The sequence below is a fragment of the Oncorhynchus kisutch genome, linkage group LG27 (genome assembly GCF_002021735.2).
Source record: "Oncorhynchus kisutch isolate 150728-3 linkage group LG27, Okis_V2, whole genome shotgun sequence".
In the NCBI taxonomy this organism is placed as follows: Eukaryota; Metazoa; Chordata; class Actinopteri; order Salmoniformes; family Salmonidae; genus Oncorhynchus; species Oncorhynchus kisutch.
Window position 1 is genome coordinate 23,416,108 of NC_034200.2, and position 16,701 is coordinate 23,432,808.

The window sequence follows — 16,701 nt, forward strand, 5'->3', positions numbered from 1 at the left end:
AATGTAATACCCCCTTTCCAGATGTATTGTTTTGGAGTGCCAGTGTTGTAAGAAGTTTGTTTATGAACATTAGACTTCTCAACAGACTCAATGTTGTCCAAAGCTATACTGAATGGATTATATCAACCAAAACAGTGCTTCAACATGTAGATTTCAACATAAACAATCAATGATTTATTAAAAACAATACATCTGTATTTCATATGTTATGAATATGCATTATGAAGCTCATTTGACATAATGATAAATTGGAGCAGATTGGCAAAGCTTTTGCTTGTTTAATGAAACTTGAATGTAAGGCAGGCTACACTTGGTCAGTTCTTGGGTAGGACACATCCAAGAAACAGTAGGTGGTTCAATTAATGGGCTAGACTATTTGGCAGGTTTGGAAAGGGCATTTCAAACGAATGGGCCAGTGATAGGTGCAAATGCTTTCCAGCTATAACAAAATAAGAGAAAAATGACGTGACATATTCTAGAGTAAGGATTGTGAAAACAAACTGTCAAATTGACCCAGATTAAAAGCAGGGAATGCAATGGGGAAAAAATTATAATGACATATACTTCTTCTCCCTGCTGCAGAGCCTATATGAGTGTAAAGGAACTGAAAGAGGTGTTGCACCTGAGCAGCACAGACACCCTCAATGTTTTCTTTGCCAACAACTCAGCCCGTGAAGAGTTAGCAGGGGCTGCAACCTGGCCATGGGCAAAGGAGGCCCTCAACCATCAGGGTAAGCTACTGCTACACCCCATCCTTCTGTCTTTACCTGAATCAAACACAAAGGTCATTGAGCTACACAGTCCCTTCAAAATGATATGCATGCTAAAACATGCCAAACTGGATTACATTGACTCCCACTGGATTGTGTTCAGTAAAAGTTACACCAAAGTAAAAAGCAGAAGAGGTGCAGGTATGCATTGCCCTTGTCTTCAAAATCTGGTTATGATTCTCTCTCTCCCCCTCTCATTCTCACACTCCCTCCCTCCCACTCATTCACTCTCTTCCTTCTTCACTCTCCCCCTCACTATCCTCATCTCTTGCCCTCCACTCTTTGTTCTCAGTATTAGCCGTAGCAAGATTAATGAGCCTTAATCCTGGGTATAAAAGAAAACACTTGTAGCGTGCATAGATTTCCCGGCAGATTGCCTCCTAATCATTAGGGCTTTCCACTGTAAAGACAATCCCAACAACAACCAAACAAAAACCAGAAATGCCAGGGTAATGCCCTTTTGCCATTTATACATCGCTGCCAGCCCATTTGACTGTTTAAGCACTCGTTAAAGCTAAGAGTTTTCTCCTCACATCCAGCTCTTTCATAAATCCAAACTTTACCTGAAGTGGGAAGGTCTTTTTCTAATTGGTTTGGCTGGTATTATTTTGGCTGTGTATTACTAAAGAAATTGCTCTACCAAATAAAAAAAGACTGTACTATGTTACAGTCAAGTTGCTTCTTGTAAATGATCCTTTCGTCTTCTATTCTCTTCTGTGTATTCTCTCCCATCTACTGAAGAGCTTTAAATCACTCACAAAGAGTGCTTGGCCGGGGAGTGAAACCCCTTTAAAGTATTATTCTCTGTTCAATCAGGTTTGTTGTTGTGTTCCCTCTGGGTTGTGTCTTACCTCCTGGCACATTCATTATGGGCCCTGGGGATGGCGTGCGGAGCATTCCAGCACAGATGTCCTTTTCTTCGTCCTCAGGGTTGAACTGCATCAACAAGCCAGTCAGTGTTTTGGGCTGGGTTTTCTCTGATGTGTCCCTGATGGACCGTCGTCTTGCAGGTTTCCCTCCCCTCTTTGAACCCCACAGCTCCCAGAATTGAGGATATTTCACTCAAAGCCATGAATGATACGAGGAAAGACGCAGTGGTGCCACGACTGTAAGAGAGAAGAGAGACTTTGTAGTGTCAGTTGTGTAGTTACTTTTCACAGTCTTATTTTGTAACAAACTGTCAAGCTTGTATATCAGATGACACAGGAATATATATAGTGGGGTCCGAAATGATTGACACCCTTGATAAAGATGAGCAAAAATGACTGTATAAAATAAATTATTAAAATACTGAGCTATATTGTATGCTCCAAAAATTTGGGAAATTGTATACTTTCATACTTGTACAATTGCTCAGAGAAAGAGGTTTTGTTTAACAAGTAATAGTTTTTTTCTCTCAAAAAGGTAGGGTTCAAAATCATAAAATTAATTCCCTTCAATGCCTCAATACCTTGTGAGAATAAGGGCACTGAGCCTTGTTCTAAAATGTTTTATGAGTTGGAGAACACAGTGGGAGGGATCTTAGACTATTCCTCCATACCGAATCCTTCCAGATCCTTGATATCCTTTGTCAGCACTTATGGACTGCCCTCTTCAATTCAAAGCACATGTTTTCAATGGGTATCAAGTCCAGAGACTGAGATGGCCATTGCAAAATTTAGATGTATTTTTTATTTTTGACCAATTAACCATATACATGTATTTGTTTATTTTGATGTGGGTTATTGTCTTGCTGGAAGATCCACTTACGGGCAAGTTTCAGCCTCCTCGCAGAGGCAACCAGGTTTTTGGTTTAAATGTCCTGGTACTGGGTAAAGTTCATGATGCCGTTGACCTTGGCCCCAGGACCAATAGCCCGATAAGATCAAAGTTTCAAATCCAAGGTGAGGTTTTGAAAGGCATTGAAAACAGCGGTGTCAATAATTTTGAGAAAAAAGTATTACTTATTGAACAACATCTCATTCTCTGAGCAATTGTATTAGTTTAAAATAAAATCATTTTCCAATTTGTTTTGCATATAATATAGCTCAGTATTATTATAATTTTTTTCTGAAGTCACTTTTGCTCATCTTTATCAGGCTGTCAATCATTTCAAGCCCACTGTATGTTTACCCAGACCTGATGATTCATGTCTGAGGACAAACCATGAGAACCTTTTTAATGAGTCCCATCAGGACTTACGGTCAGGAAATCTTCATCTGACAAGAGGATCCTCTACCAATTAACTTCGATTGTACCAGAAAATATTCTCCACCGAAGTGAATGTTGAAGCAGAACCCTGAAATACATCTGCCACTATTTACAGGCTATAAATGTGCTATTAAAGTGAAGTTGTCTCAACGGGCCCAGCGGATGTCCTCACAAATTGAATAGTGTTTCTAATTAGAAAACAAATAGCATTTTTATTCTATTCCAGCTCTTAAAGTTAATAATGGGCAATAACCACTGCTTCCATATTCCATAAATTACATCATAAGAAATTATGCAAATTATTTCTGGGGATAGCACTATACTTGTTTCTTACATGCTGAGTTAAAACTGCTGACGGGTTGCCTCATGTCTAAGTGGTTATAAATGTCACATCGTTTAAGGTTTTTATGACATTAGTTGGTTATAAAACCAAATGTTAACATGTTATTATTCAGAAGCTTGTCAGACAAAATGTGTTTGACTGTTTGCTTGAGGTGGCAAGCTTGACTAGCTAGTCAAGAAACACACAGAAAACATTGACACAGTCAATGAAATAGACATAAATAGAGATTGTGTCTGATTCATCTTTGATGTCCCACTGTGATCATGGAGCTAGATCCATCGTCTGGGATAGAAGTTATTTACGGGCTCTAAGAAATAGCACCTAGCTATTTGGGAAGCAACAAAGGCAGACTATTTCAGCTATCTCACCACCTGTTGAGTTCTGTTAGAGTGGTAACATGACACCGATATCATCCGATCCTATCCACAGGTGGAATGGTGCTCAATCCATCCTACTTTGGCACTGTCGGACACAATAACACAATGATCCATGAGATGGGCCATATCTTTGGACTGTATCATGTCTTCAAGGGGGTCAGTGAGCGGGAGTCCTGTGATGATCCCTGTCAGGAAACCACTCCCTCCATGGAGACAGGAGACTTATGTGCAGACACGGCTCCTACACCAAAGTCAAAGGCCTGCCATGACCCTGGCTATGTGAACGACACCTGTGGGATAACGCTCTACCAAGACACACCGTACAACAACTACATGAGTTACACAGGTAGGTCTACTGTAACCTCTCTGCAATGCTGTCAACATAAGCTAGACTGCATCCCAGTTTATCCCTTCATAGTGCACTACTTCTGACCTGGGCCCTATGGGCCCTGGTCAAAAGTAGTACACTATAAAAGGAATAGGGTTCTGTTTGGGACGCATCCCTAGAATGAGGCTGTGGTGCTGTATTCCTACTGCAAGACCACAACGGTCTACTGTATATACAGTATTAGGTTATGTCCAAGTGTATTGCATTTGGACTAGGGATTGCATACTATTGATCATTCATCCACATCAAACTTGAGCGATCAAAATTCTCTTGGCTGTTTAATGTTAGATGATTTCCGCTGGGAACATTGACTCTACTCTACTTTCACTTCTTCTCCTGAGACGATAACTGCACCAACCATTTCACACCAAATCAAGTGGCTCGGATGCATTGTTATATGGATCTAGTCTACGAGAACTGGCTGAAAGGGAGAAGGCCCACCCCCATCCCTCTCAAGCCCATGGTGATTGGAAAGAGCTCAGATTCGGTCTCCATTCATTGGCTTCCACCTGTAAGAGGGCCACTTCATCAAAGGTAGAATAATTGTGTAGCTACATTTTTTCCTCATATCAACAGTAATGAGATAGGATGCATCCCAAATGGTTTCAATTCCCTATATAGCTCACTACTTTTAACCAGTGCCCAGAGGGAGCCCATAGTGCACTATAAAGGGAATATGGTGCAATTTGGGATGCAGACATAGATATTCATGAATGATTATGACAATTTAAAATATTTTCTGATACTTACATTTGAGCAACTCTATTGACAGTTCTCCTACAGTGGATAGTGTAAACTGCAGGGACTGTGAGGCAGATGGTGTGTTCCATCAGTATGCCTATGAGGCCACCTCGCCACGGGTCTGTGACTCCTCTGGATACTGGACACCTGAAGAGGCTACTGGTCAGTATTTTTCTTTAGCCACTCATGGGCCTGTGTGACTCAGATTGGTGGCGCATGCCACTTGCAACATCAGGGTTGTGGGTTAAATTCCTGATGAGGCCACCCATAACAACATGTATGCATGCACCTCTGTAAATCCATTTGTATAAAAGTGTCTGATAAATGGCATATACTATGATAATTACATTGGCCACTAGTAAACAGTCTAGGAAAGACATCTCAGAGCTTGCACACTCAGTGACATGTCTCTGACACCCCAAACACATAATAAAGCAGGCATGTATTCATTGTCTGAAAAAAATTACTGATTTTAGTGTCCATTTTGAACATGCACAAAACATTCAGTTACAGTTTAGTTTCTGTCTTTCTGCCAGGGGGGTCCCCTGTTCTCCTGTGGGTAAGGTGCGTGCAAGGATAAAGACTGTCTGGAGAAAAATACGATAATCATTAAATGATAATTGCCAGGCTAAATAACTTATTTTGTTTTAGCCATAAGAAAAACACGGTGCTTGGCAGGGTCAACTTTTGGTAATGTTGGGTGCTGTGGAACATTAAACTGTCATAAAAATGATGTATCCTGTAGAGCTTTGATACCTTATGCTTTATGTAACAGTACCTTATTATCCCAATCAAGATTCTTTGAGTGTACAGAAGCCCAGTCTTTTGACATTACGTGTATAAAACGTTTAGAAAATTCTATATGTGGAAATTCTCAGTTGGAATTTATGCTTTGAAAAGAGACAGAGAAATCAAAATCAAATAAAAATTAAATCAAATGTTATTTAGCACATGCTTCATGAACAACAGGTGTACACTAACAGTGAAATGTTTACTTTACAGGCCTTTCCCAACAATGCAGAGAGAAAAATATAGAAAATATGAACACATTGAATAAATACACAAAGAGTAATGATAACTTGGCTGTATGCACAGGGTACCAGTACCAAGTCTATGTGCAGGGGTACAAGGTAATTGGAAGTAAATATGTACTGTACATATACTGTAGGTAGTGGTAAAGTGACTTGGAAACACGATAGATAACAGTAGCATCAGCATATGTGATGAGTCAAAAGAGTTAGTGCAAAGAGAGTCAATGCAGATAATCCAGGTAGCTATTTGGTTAGCTATTTAGCAGTTTTATGGCTTCGGGTTATAAGCTGTTCAGGGTCCTGTTGGCTCCAGACTTGGTGCATCGGTAATGCTTGCCATGTGGTAGCAGAGAGAACATTCTGTGACTTGGGTAGCTGGCGTCTTTGACCATTTTTAGGGCCTTCCTCTGACACCACCTGGTATAGAGGTCCTGGATGGCAGGGAGCTCGGCCCCAGAGATGTACTGGGCCGTACGCACTACCCTCTGTAATGCCTTGCAGTCGGATACCATGCAGTTTCCATACCAAGTGGTGATGTACCCAGTCTCAATGGTGCAGATGTAGAACTTCATGAGGATCTGAGGGCCCATGCTAAATCTTTTCAACGTCCTGAGAACGAAGAGGTGTTGTCGTGCCTTCTTCACAACTGTGTTGGTGTGTGTGGACCATGTAAATCCGTTAGTGATGTGGACACCGAGGAACTTGAAGCTCTCGACCCCCTCCACTACAGCTTTGTTGATGTGGATGGGTGTGTGCATGGCCCCTCCATTTCGTTTAGTCCACAATCAGCTCATGTGCTCTTGCTGATGGTGAGGAAGAGGTTGTCATCCTGGCACCACACTGCCAGGTCACTGACCTCCTCTCTATATGCGGTCTCATCGTCAGGCCTACTCATCGTCAGACACTGTCGTGTCATCAGCAAACTTAATCATGGTGTTGGAGTTGTGCTCGGCCACGCAATTGTGAGTGAACAGGGAGTACAGGAGGGGACTAAACACCCACCCCTGAGGCGCACGCATGTTTAGAGTCAGTGTGGGGAATGTGTTGTTGCCTACCCTCACCAACTGGGGACAGCCCGGTTAGGAAGAACGGAGGATCCAGTTGCAGAGGGAGGTGTTCAGTCCCAGGGTCCTGAGCTTAGTGATGAGCTAGGAAGGCACTATGGTGTTGAACGCTGAGCTGTAGTCAATTAACAGCATTCTCACATAGGTGTTCCTCTTGTCCAGGTGGGAGAGGACAGTTGGAATGCAATAGAGATTGTATCACCTGTGGATCTGTTGGGGCGGGATGTGAATTGGAGTGGGTCCAGGGTGTCTGGGATGATAGTGTTGATGTGAGCCATGACCAGCCTTTCAAACTTTTCATGGCTACAGACAACAAAGTCAAGGTATCGGAGTGGCCATCACAAAGCCCTGACCTCAATCCTATAGAAAATTTGTGGGCAGAACTGAAAAAGCATGTGCGAGCAAGGAGGCCTACAAACCTGACTCAGTTACCCCAGCATTGTCAGGAGGAATGGGCCAATATTGACCCAATTTATTGAAGGAAACTTGTGGAAGGCTACCCAAAACATTTGACCCAAGTTAAACAATTTAACGGCAATGCGACCAAATACTAATTGAGTGTAGGCAAACGTCTGACCCATTGAGAATGTGACAAAAGAAATAAAAGCTGAAATAAATAATTCTCTCTACTATTATTCTGACATTTCACATTCTTAAAATAAAGTGGTGATCCTAACTGATCTAAGACAGGGAATTTTTACTGTGATAAAATGTCAGGAATTTATTTGGCTAAGGTGCATGTAAACTTCCGACTTCAACTGTAGGTATTATGGACTGGGTTAGGGAGAGGTTAAAATTGTCAGTGAAGTCACCTGCCAGCTGGTCAGCGTATGCTCTGAGTACACGTCCTGGTAATCCGTCTTGCCCCGCAGCCTTGTGAATGTTAACCTGCTTAATGAAAGGTCCTATTCACATTGGCTACCAAGAGCGAGATCACACAGTCATCTGGAACTGCTGGTTCTCTCATGCATGGTTCAGTGTTTCATGCTTCGAAGTCAGCATAGAAGGCATTTAGGTCGTCTGGTAAGCTTGCTTCACTGGGCAGCTCACAGCTGGGTTTTTCTTTCAAATGTTTTATAGTTTGCAAGCCCTGCCACATCCGATGAGCATTAGAGCCGGCGTAGTAGGATTCTGTCTTAGTCCTGTATTTCCCTGTTTGATGGCTCATCGGAGGTTGTCATAGGATTTCTTAAAAGCGTCCAGGTTAGTGAGAACTCTCCATGCATTACTTTTAATAACGATAAATACAATTATAGCATTAGCCAGGAGAAAAGAGTGGAATCGATAATTCTGTGGGAGGTGGCTTTTTTTGTGTACTGTAGTGTAGTTTATGGGAGAGAGTTCTATTACCTGCTTGTCCATGTTTAAGCCATGGAGTTCATTCATGGGCCTTGAGAACTTCTGCTAGAACAGGAAAACAAAAGTTTGATCAATTTAAAAATTAATGAGGCCTTTTGTACACTGAGTGTACAAAACATCCTAATATTGAGTTGCACCCCCTTTGCCCTCAGAACACCCTAAATATGAGCATGGCCTCTACAAGGTGTTGAAAGTGTTCCACAGGGATGCTGGCCCATGTTGACTCAGATAATAAAGTTTTATAAATATTAGATGACGCTTATCCAGACACACGTCTAAATTGATGGGTCATGTGAAAGAAATGCTATAACCCTCAGCCACATATTGCCAAGTGGATGGGTCTCTACAGAAGGTGTAAACGTACAAATGGTTACTTGCATAGAACCAATATCAGAAATAGATAGCGTCAATATAAATAAAATAATATACAGTATGTACAAGAACAAGAACAAGAACAATATCAATAACAATTTCAGTGATAGATGAGGTAGTTATATGCATACAATCAGTAGTAACGTGGCTGAACAGTAGGATAAGAAAAAAATAGTACAGTAACTGCAACGTATGGCGTGTGTTAGGACAGAGTCATTTGAATAGAGGCACTGCAGATAGTGCTGATGACTGGTCCGTGCGAACCAAGCATGAACAAGGGAATCTATATCCGGAGAGCCTGTTTCTGTCCTGCCCTTGACTTTGGTGCAGGGCATGTGTTGCCCACAGCCTCTTCGTCGCAAAACTCCCTGATCTTCTCAAAAACATAAGTTTGTCTAGCTAGGTCCAGTCTAGGTGGTGCTTGTACAGGCAGAACATCTATGGGAGGAAGGATGTCAGCTTTGCGCAGCAGCTGAAACCTGGTCCCGACTGAGTCCGAATGCTCCTTGGCAACCACAACACCCGGCTCCAGAGCATCGAAGCTGTAAAACAGGAAATAACAAGAAAAATGAAGACATTACTTAATGTGCTTAATGCTTAATGTGAGTCTGGAAGGAGAGTTTATAGTCTAACCAGACACCTAGGTATTTGTAGTTGTCCACATATTCTAAGTCAGAACCGTCCAGAGTAGTGATGATGGATGGGCAGGCATGAGCGGGCAGCAATCGGTTGAAGAGCATGCATTTAGTTGGACTTAAGATAAGAAGAATAACCTCATACAATGCAATGAAGATTATATTCACCTGAAGTGCTGGTGCTGCTTGAACTGTAGCAGCTTCCTGAGGTACGGAGTCAGGTGTTGTTACCAGCCATAGCTTTCCACCAGCACCGTACCATCCTCCAGTCCAATCAGCTTTGGAATGTTGACCCCTGTCACAGTGCTGTCCTTCACAACATCAGCAATCTCAGAAAAAGTGTTCCCTCTGGTCTTTCTGAAGCGCTGCTTGATGAGGCCAAAGCACCAGCCTGGGGCAAACTTGGTGTGGCCTGTGATCAGGAAGTGAAGGTCCAGACCATGGTGGAGCTTTTGCGTGGTCTGCCAGGCACAATACCAGAGCACAAACTTGTTCTTGTTTTGGCCACTGCAGTCATCACAATTCAGGGCCACAAGTGATTCCCAAACTCCTTAGTTGGTGAAGAAATGGTGCATGTAGTTGATGACTGCATTGCTGCCTTTGCTGGATGACATGCCTTCATCAATCAAGTAGTTGACTTGTTGTGGTATTCCTTCACAGCAGACACCAAACAAGCCACACTTGCGAGGTGTTAAAAGGTAGATGGGACCTGGCTGCATAGGGTCAGAAGGATAGTGCACCTGCAAACAACAAAAGAACATTAAGATATAACATTAAGATATATCACATAATTTTTTATAAATCATTATCAGGTAACTTTCATTTACCTACAAATGTGCAGAGCAGCAGCACTGCATACAGAAACATCATCATGGAAATTGGAAGTTAAAACCTGTTGAGTGTAGGGGGCAGTATTTTGATGTTTGGATGAAAAACGTACCCAAACGAAACTGCCTATTTCTCAGGCCCAGAAACTAGAATATGCATATAATTGTCAGATTAGGATAGAAAACACTCAAAAGTTTCCAAAACTGTCAAGATATTGTCTGTGAGTATAACAGAACTGATATTGCAGGCGAAAACCTGAGGAAAATCCAACAAGGAAGTGCCTAAGAGAAACTAATCTCCCTGTTCCACTGCATGCATTCCCTCCATTTATAGGGATATCAACCAGATTCCTTTCCCTATGCCTTCCACATGGTGTGAACAGTCTTTAGACATAGTTTCAGACTTTTATTCTGAAAAATGAGCAAAAATGATCACATCGAGTCAGTGGATAGCTGGGTGCCAGCAGAGTTTTGCATGCGCAACAGCTTGGAGCAGACATTTTCTCTCTCTCTCCTATTGAAAAAGCTACGGTCCGGTTGAAATATTATTGATTATTTATTGTAAAAACAACCTGAGGATTGATTATAAAAAAAGTTTGACATGTTTCTACGAACTTTACGGATACTATTTGGAATTTTCGTCTGCCCCGTCGTGACCGCTCGAGCCTGTGGATTTCTGAACAAAACGCACCAACCAAATTTGGATATAAAAATAATCTTTATGGAACAAAAGGAACATTTATTGTGTACCTGGGAGTCTCGTGAGTGCAAACATCCGAAGATCATCGGAGGTAAGCGATTCATTTTAATTGCTTTTCTGACTTTCGTGACCAATCTACTTTGCTGCTAGCTGTTTGTAATGTTTTGTCTCCTGAGAGAGATGTCCTAACATAAACGCTTGAATAGCTTTTGCTGTAAAGCTTTTTTTAAATCTGACACGCCAGGTGGATAAACAAGAAGCTCAGCTGTGTTTTGCTATATTGCACTTGTGATTTCATGATTATTAAATATTTTTAGTAATTTAATTTGTATTTGGCGCTCTGCAATTCAGCGGATGTTGACAAAAATTATCCCGCTAACGGGATGGGTGCACCAAGAAGTTTTAAAATGATAACATGATAACACTTACAATAATGTAAGATCAATAAATGTAGTGCCAATCATGTTGTAGGTCAATTAAATAATCAAAACGTGTTGTTTATGCTTTACATACCAAGTGTTGTCATCGATTCCTTGTAGAGATGCCACACTGCTGCTTTTGTCACATGGGATGGCAGCAACTTTCCACCAAAGTGTTTGTGTCCTGGTAATAATATTGCATTATCCTCTGCGTAGTTGTTGATGAAGTTCACCCCTCGCTGCAAGTCCTCATGCTTCAGGTGTAACCTGTGCTTGCTTGGGCCATCTCTCTTTTTGATGGGAGGCATTAGACCATTCTCCTTGTATGAATGGTGGAGGACGGTCAGGCATGTTCTACTGATGATGAAAGACAAATTCCAGATACAAATATTTTGGCATTATTATACAATAGATAGCCGTAATCACCGTCAGACACACCTGGCTAACTTGATGGGTGATGTGATCATCTAGCTAAATGGAGTCTTTTGTTAAGACATGCTAGCTACAATGAACAATGAAACAATGAACCATAATCCTAATCCATAGAGCACTAGCAATACAAACCGATTGTCAAAGCTAGCTAAAGTTAACCAAATAGGTTCAATATTAGCTAGTTAGCTAGCTAACATTAGGCGATAACTTTCAATGCGAAATGGAATTCTGAGATAACATTACTCCACACAGATCATAAACATAATGTTAGCTAGCGAGCCAGCCATCTAACATCAGCTAGCTAGCTAACAGTAAGCTTTAACCTGGGGTATTTTGTTTAGACATGTAGCTAGCAAGCTCGCTAGCGAAACAATGAACCACATTCCTAATCCATAGAGCACTAGCAATACAAACCGATTGTCAAAGCTAGCTAAAGTTAATTAACCAAATAGGTTCAATATTAGCTAGTTAGCTAGCTAACATTAGGCGATAACTAGCAATGCGAAATGGAATTCTGGGATAACATTACTACACACAGATCATAAACGTAATGTTAGCTAGCGAGCCAGCCATCTAATGTCAGCTAGCTAGCTAACAGTAAGCTTTAACTTGGGGTATTTTGTTTAGACATGTAGCTAGCAAGCTCGCTAGTGAAAAAATGTACCATAATCCTAATCCATAGAGCACTAGGAATACAATCCGATTGTCATAGCTAGCTAAAGTTAACCAAATAGGTTCAATATTAGCTAGTTAGCTAGCTAACATCAGGCTATAACTAGCAATGCGAAATTCTGAGATAACATTACTACACACAGATCATAAACATAATGTTAGCCAGCGAGCCAGCCATCTAACGTCAGCTAGCTAACAGTAAGCTTTAACTTGCAATGAAAACAACTTTCTGACAAAATTTGAAAAATTCTAAAAGTATTTGTTTTTAAACATACTTAAGTATCAAAAGTAAAAGTATAAATCAGTTGACATTCCTTATATTAAGCAAACCGGATAGCTCAATGTTCTTGTTTTTTAAATTTACAGATAGCCAGGGGCACACTCCACACTCAGACATTATTTACAGATAGCCAGGGGCACACTCCAACACTCAGACATAATTTACGAATGAAGCATGTGTTTAGTGAATCCACCAGATCAGATGCAGTAGGGATGACAAGAGATGTTCTCATGATGTGTGTGAATTGGACAATTTTTCTGTCCTGCTAAGCATTCAAATTGTAACAAGTACTTTTGGGTGTCAGGAAAATGTATTGAGTAATACATTTCTTTAAGAATGTAGTGAAGTAAAAGTTGTCCAAAATATGAATAGTAAAATAATGTTCACACTGACTGTGTGCAGTGCCATAAGAATCATCTTAAGCTTTATTAACCCCCACCCAAACTCTGACCATTTAACCCCCACCCAAACTCTGATCATATTCGGCCTAGCAGAGCTGGTTAAACTGTTTTCATGTTATCCAGAGTGTTGGGGGTTGTAATTGTGCTCCTGGCAACAATGTAATTACGCTTTTTTGCTGACATTTACTGACACCAGCCATATTCAACCTGTGTTGAATGTTAGTTAATTCATCAGTTTTTCTGCGGCTCTGGCACACTCAGACGAAAGGAACAGGTAAAATAGTGTATCTAGGCTACATCATTCTTTTCACAGAAACATATCCTCCCTCTGATGTGTTCCTCCACTGAAACCCAAGCATTAATTTCCAGACCCGGGGAGTCTATTTCATCTTGAGAAAGGGGAAAAGTAGTGACATGGTTAAGTTGCTGAAAGTAGGAAGGATGACACACTAAGATCTTGAAGCACTAGGCTTTCCTACTAGGCTTTCCTGTGGGAGCCGTTTGCCACATCTGATACAGTGATTAATCTGGGCCTGTGTTGAGGCCTTTCTCTGTTTATCTGACCAATTTAGTTTTATGGTTTGACTTGGCGTGCTGATGTTTACCCTGCACAAATCCACACATGTGAAGGAGCCACATTGGGTGCAGATAGCAGAAGCTGAGGACGCTCAGGCATTGGCTGGCTGGGGCTACTGCTGCAGGCTCTCTCCCTCTATCCCTCTCCATTCAGCAGTTTATTTCAGTGCTCTGCTGAGACACACAACATGCTCCTGTTCCTCTTTTACCACAGAGGAAATTAACATGCTTTATAAATTGTTTTGTGAGCCCTGTCTGTCCCAATTCAGAAATTGATTCCTTTCCTGTGTAAAGTTGCACCTGGGTATGTTGTGTTCTAGAGGATGGTTAGGAAAATATCAGTCCAGTCCAAAACCAGGTCATTTTCCCAGTCTCGCTCTACTGCATGATTCTCCCTCAGAACATAGCTTGTACTCTCTACTAGCCCTCTTTAATAATAGTTCAGTAATGGTTTTTCAGTGATTCAAATCATTTTACAACTTTAGTAAAGATACTGCAATAATTAAAGACAACAGAGTGCCTAACTTTGAAACCAATGAATTCTAGCTCTCTGCATTTTATCAGTGTGGGTGGGAAGGTACTGTGCATGTCATCAGTTGAGAAGGCTTGGATGTAGAAAAAAGTTGTAGGCCTATCTGCTATATCTGTTGTAACTTTTCCATTTATTTGGTTGCATTCCAAATGGCACCATATTTACTATATAGTACACTACCTTTGACCAGACCCCTATGGACTCTTGTCAAAGGTAGTGCAATATAAAGGGTAGAGGGGGGCCATTTGGGACGCATGTACAGTAGGTGTATATATTGTAAGACCAGTGTGTGTGTGTGTCTGTGTGCGTGTGTGCGTTTACAGGCCCTCCAGATGTATACCAGACCTGTGAGCCCAGCCTACAGGCCTGGAGTCCAGAACTCAGCCTGTATGATGCCAACGTGACGTCTCCCTGCCCTGAAACCGAGGGCTGCGTCCTGATGCTGCGCTTCCTCCACCTTGTGGTCCCTGACAGCCTCACTGTGTGGGTCACCTACATCTCAGCCGGTGGGTCTTCAATAGTGTACATTTAACATTGCTGAAACTCTCCACAATACAAGCCACACATTGTGTCTACATGAATTATAATGTTTTGGCTATTCATCTGAGCAGGTTACACCAGTTATTTGTCCTAGGTATTTATGAATAAATAAAGGGTCAAATAAAGGGTCAAGCATGTGCACTACTCTGGAACGGCTTGATTATACAGCTTATAATTATCCACCATGTTGTCTCTACAGATAACCAGGTGATTATCAACATCGAGCTAATAACAGACACAGACGAGTCTCTAGACATGGGTCCACAGCACGTCTTCTGTGATGTGCCCCTCACCCTACATGTGCACACCGAAAAAAGGGTGGCAGCTGTCAAACTGAGCACCTTTGATGAGAAGATGGAGATTGACGCTGTTCTGCTTACTTCTGGCCCCCATAATCCTCTCTGCTCCAGTTGCCAGCCTCTGATCTACCGAGTTGTCCGGCAACCGCCGTTTTCAGGCAATCTGGTCCAGCAAACTCTGCTTACATTTACAGACAGGTACAGTAATATTGACACCGACAGATATACAGTCCCAGTCAAAAGTTTGGACACACCTACTCATTCAAGGATTTTTCTTTATTTTTTACTATTTTCTACATTGTAGAATAATAGTGAAGACATAAAAACTATGAAATAACACAAAAAGAATCATGTAGTAACCAAAAAGGTGTTAAACAAATTCTAATATATTTTATATTTGAGATTCTTCAAAGTAGCCACCCTTTGCCTTGAACACACCTTTGCACACTCTTGGCATTCTCTCATCCAGCTTCATGAGCTAGTCACCTAGAATCCATTTCAATTAACAGGTGTGCCTTGTTAAAAGTTCATTTGTGAAATTTCTTTCCTTCTTATTGCATTAGAGCAAATCAGTTGTGTTGTGACAAGGTATGGGTGGTATACAGAAGATTGCCCTATTTGGTAAAATACCAAGTTCAAATTATGGCAAGAACAGCTCAAATAACCAAAGAGAAATGACAGTCCATCATTACTTTAAGACATAAAGGTCAGTCAAGCCGGAAAATGTCAAGAACTTTGAGAGTTTCTTCAAGTGCAGTCGCAAAAACCATCAAGGGCTGTGATAAAACTGGCTCTCATGAGGACTGCCACAGGAATGGAAGACCCAGAGTTACCTCTGCTGCAGAGGATAAGTTCTTTAGAGTTAACTGCATCTCAGATTGCAGTCCAAATAAATGCTTCACAGAGTTCAAGAAACAGACACATCGCAACATCAACTGTTTAGAGGAGACTGCGTGAAGCAGGCCTTCATGGTCGAATTGCTGCAAAGAAACCACCACTAAAGGACACCAGGAAGAAGAATAGACTTGCTTGGGCCAAGAAATACGAGCAATGGACATTAGACCGGTGGAAATCTGTCCTTTGGTCTGATGAGTCCAAATTTGAGATTTTTGGTTCCAACCGCTGTGTCTTTGTGAGACACAGAGTAGGTGAACGGATGATCTCTGCATGTGTGGTTCCCATGGAGGAGGTGGTGCGATGGTGCTTTGCTGGTGACACTGTCAGTGATTTATTTAGATTTCAAGGCACACTTAACCAGCATGGCTACCACAGCAATCTGCAGCGATATGCCATCCCATCTGGTTTGCTCTTGGTGGGACTATAATTTGTTTTTCAACAAGACAATGACCCAAAACACACCTACAGGCTGTGTAAGGGCTTTTTGACCAAGAAGGAGAGTGATGGAGTGCTGCATCAGATGACCTGGCCTCCACAATCACCCAATTGAGATGGTTTGGGATGAGTTTGACTGCAGGGTAAAGGAAAAGCAGCCAACAAGTGCTCAGCATATGTGGGAACTCCTTCAAGATGGTTGGAAAAGCATTCCGGGTTAAGCTGGTTGGGAGAATGCTAAGCGTGTGCAAAGCTTTCATCAAGGCAAAGGGTGGCTACTTTGAAGAATCTCAAATATAAAATTTATTTAGATTTGTTTAACACGTTTTTGGTTACTACACAATTCAATATGTATTATTTCATAGTTTTGATGTAGTCACTATTATTCTACGATGTAAAAATAGTAAAAATAACAACAACA

General features: G+C 41.5%; 1 protein-coding gene across 1 annotated transcript in view; it reads left to right on the plus strand.

Annotated features, from left to right (window-relative positions):
• pappa2 (pappalysin 2) overlaps window positions 1–16,701 on the plus strand; it is a 65,019-nt gene that overhangs the window by 11,516 nt on the left and 36,802 nt on the right. The window contains exons 3-8 of the mRNA XM_020462547.2: window positions 583–731; window positions 3,733–4,026; window positions 4,410–4,602; window positions 4,841–4,971; window positions 14,433–14,615; window positions 14,849–15,146. Coding sequence (XP_020318136.2) covers window positions 583–731; window positions 3,733–4,026; window positions 4,410–4,602; window positions 4,841–4,971; window positions 14,433–14,615; window positions 14,849–15,146 — 1,248 coding nt within the window. The remainder of the gene's footprint in view (window positions 1–582; window positions 732–3,732; window positions 4,027–4,409; window positions 4,603–4,840; window positions 4,972–14,432; window positions 14,616–14,848; window positions 15,147–16,701) is intronic.